We start from the raw sequence: 1,031 nt of genomic DNA on the forward strand, positions 1-1,031 counted from the left end.
ACTAAACCTCTGGAAGTGTCGCAAGTGTCCTGGGGTAGAGAACACAGCAGGACAGGACCCACCACCCTGGGAGAGAGGTGGGAGGACCTCAGGGCAGCATCAATGGCTAGACCACTGGCCAGGGCAGTCCTGGGAATAGGAGTCTGGGTGTGCTGCCAGGGACAATAAGGTGGGGGAGGGAAGAGTGCCAGCATGGGACAGGAGTGGTGTGATGTCTACCAGGACAGACCACCCCAGAGGTCTGGGGGAAAATGGATGCAAGAAGTGGGAAAACCATCACCAAGGGCTAGAGGTGAAGTGGTGGGACCTGAAGCCAGGGGGTGGCAGTGGGGAGGGAGGAGGGGCAGACATCCGAGCTGATCTGGAGGAAAAGGCACTAGGACTGGTGACCAACTTTGTGGGGGGAAGTCAAGTCTAGGGTGACAGCCAGGGATCCACGCCTTTCGAGTTTAGGACCACAGAAGGAGGGCCAGGGTGAAGTAGGAAGTGGCTAAATCCATCAGCCAGGAGAGTTCAGTCACCTAAGAGTCCAGCCAAGAGTTCCCACTTTCAACAACCGCTGCAATCTCCCAGTGCTGGCCTCTGCAAGGCGCTCTGCATGTGTGAGCTCATCTAACCCACTTCCACCCTCTGGGGTGGACGCCGCCACGGCCCTGTTTCAACGATCAGGAAATTGGGGCACAGGAGTGACCTGCCCTAAGTCAAAGTTCGTAAAATGGAGAACAGGATTCGAACCCGGGTCACTGGTGAAGTCCAAGCCCGCAGGTGTCACACCCCGAGGAAGGTCTCTAGTTTCCCTCGAAGCTTTCTGGCCATGAGCGGGATACACCTAAGGGCCGCGAGGCACCCTGTTCAGATCCTGCCCTCTCTCATTCTTTGCGAAATACTAAGGGTCCTCCCTGCCACCGCCGGTGTAGACGAAGTCAAACCACTAGAGTCAGACCGGAGCCTGGGGGCGGGCCCTCCTTACCTGCGTGCTGCTCTCGGGCCCCACCCCGCTCCGCCCGGGAGGAGTCCTCAGGCCAGGCCCA

The 1,031-nt window shown here is 58.8% G+C and overlaps 2 protein-coding genes across 2 annotated transcripts in view; one reads left to right on the plus strand and one right to left on the minus strand.

The window, feature by feature from the left end:
* Positions 1–1,024, minus strand: part of EVC2 (Ellis van Creveld syndrome 2) — a 165,934-nt gene extending 164,910 nt beyond the window's left edge. Inside the window, exon 1 of the mRNA XM_012002129.1 lies at positions 971–1,024. The gene's annotated coding sequence lies outside the window, so the exon portion shown is untranslated. The remainder of the gene's footprint in view (positions 1–970) is intronic.
* EVC (Ellis van Creveld protein) overlaps positions 1–1,031 on the plus strand; it is a 99,436-nt gene that overhangs the window by 2,944 nt on the left and 95,461 nt on the right. Inside the window, exon 3 of the mRNA XM_012002187.1 lies at positions 223–397. Within this exon, the coding sequence (XP_011857577.1) occupies positions 223–397 (175 nt within the window). The remainder of the gene's footprint in view (positions 1–222; positions 398–1,031) is intronic.

The sequence above is a fragment of the Mandrillus leucophaeus genome, unplaced genomic scaffold, assembly GCF_000951045.1.
Source record: "Mandrillus leucophaeus isolate KB7577 unplaced genomic scaffold, Mleu.le_1.0 Scaffold68, whole genome shotgun sequence".
NCBI classification, from domain to species: domain Eukaryota; kingdom Metazoa; phylum Chordata; class Mammalia; order Primates; family Cercopithecidae; genus Mandrillus; species Mandrillus leucophaeus.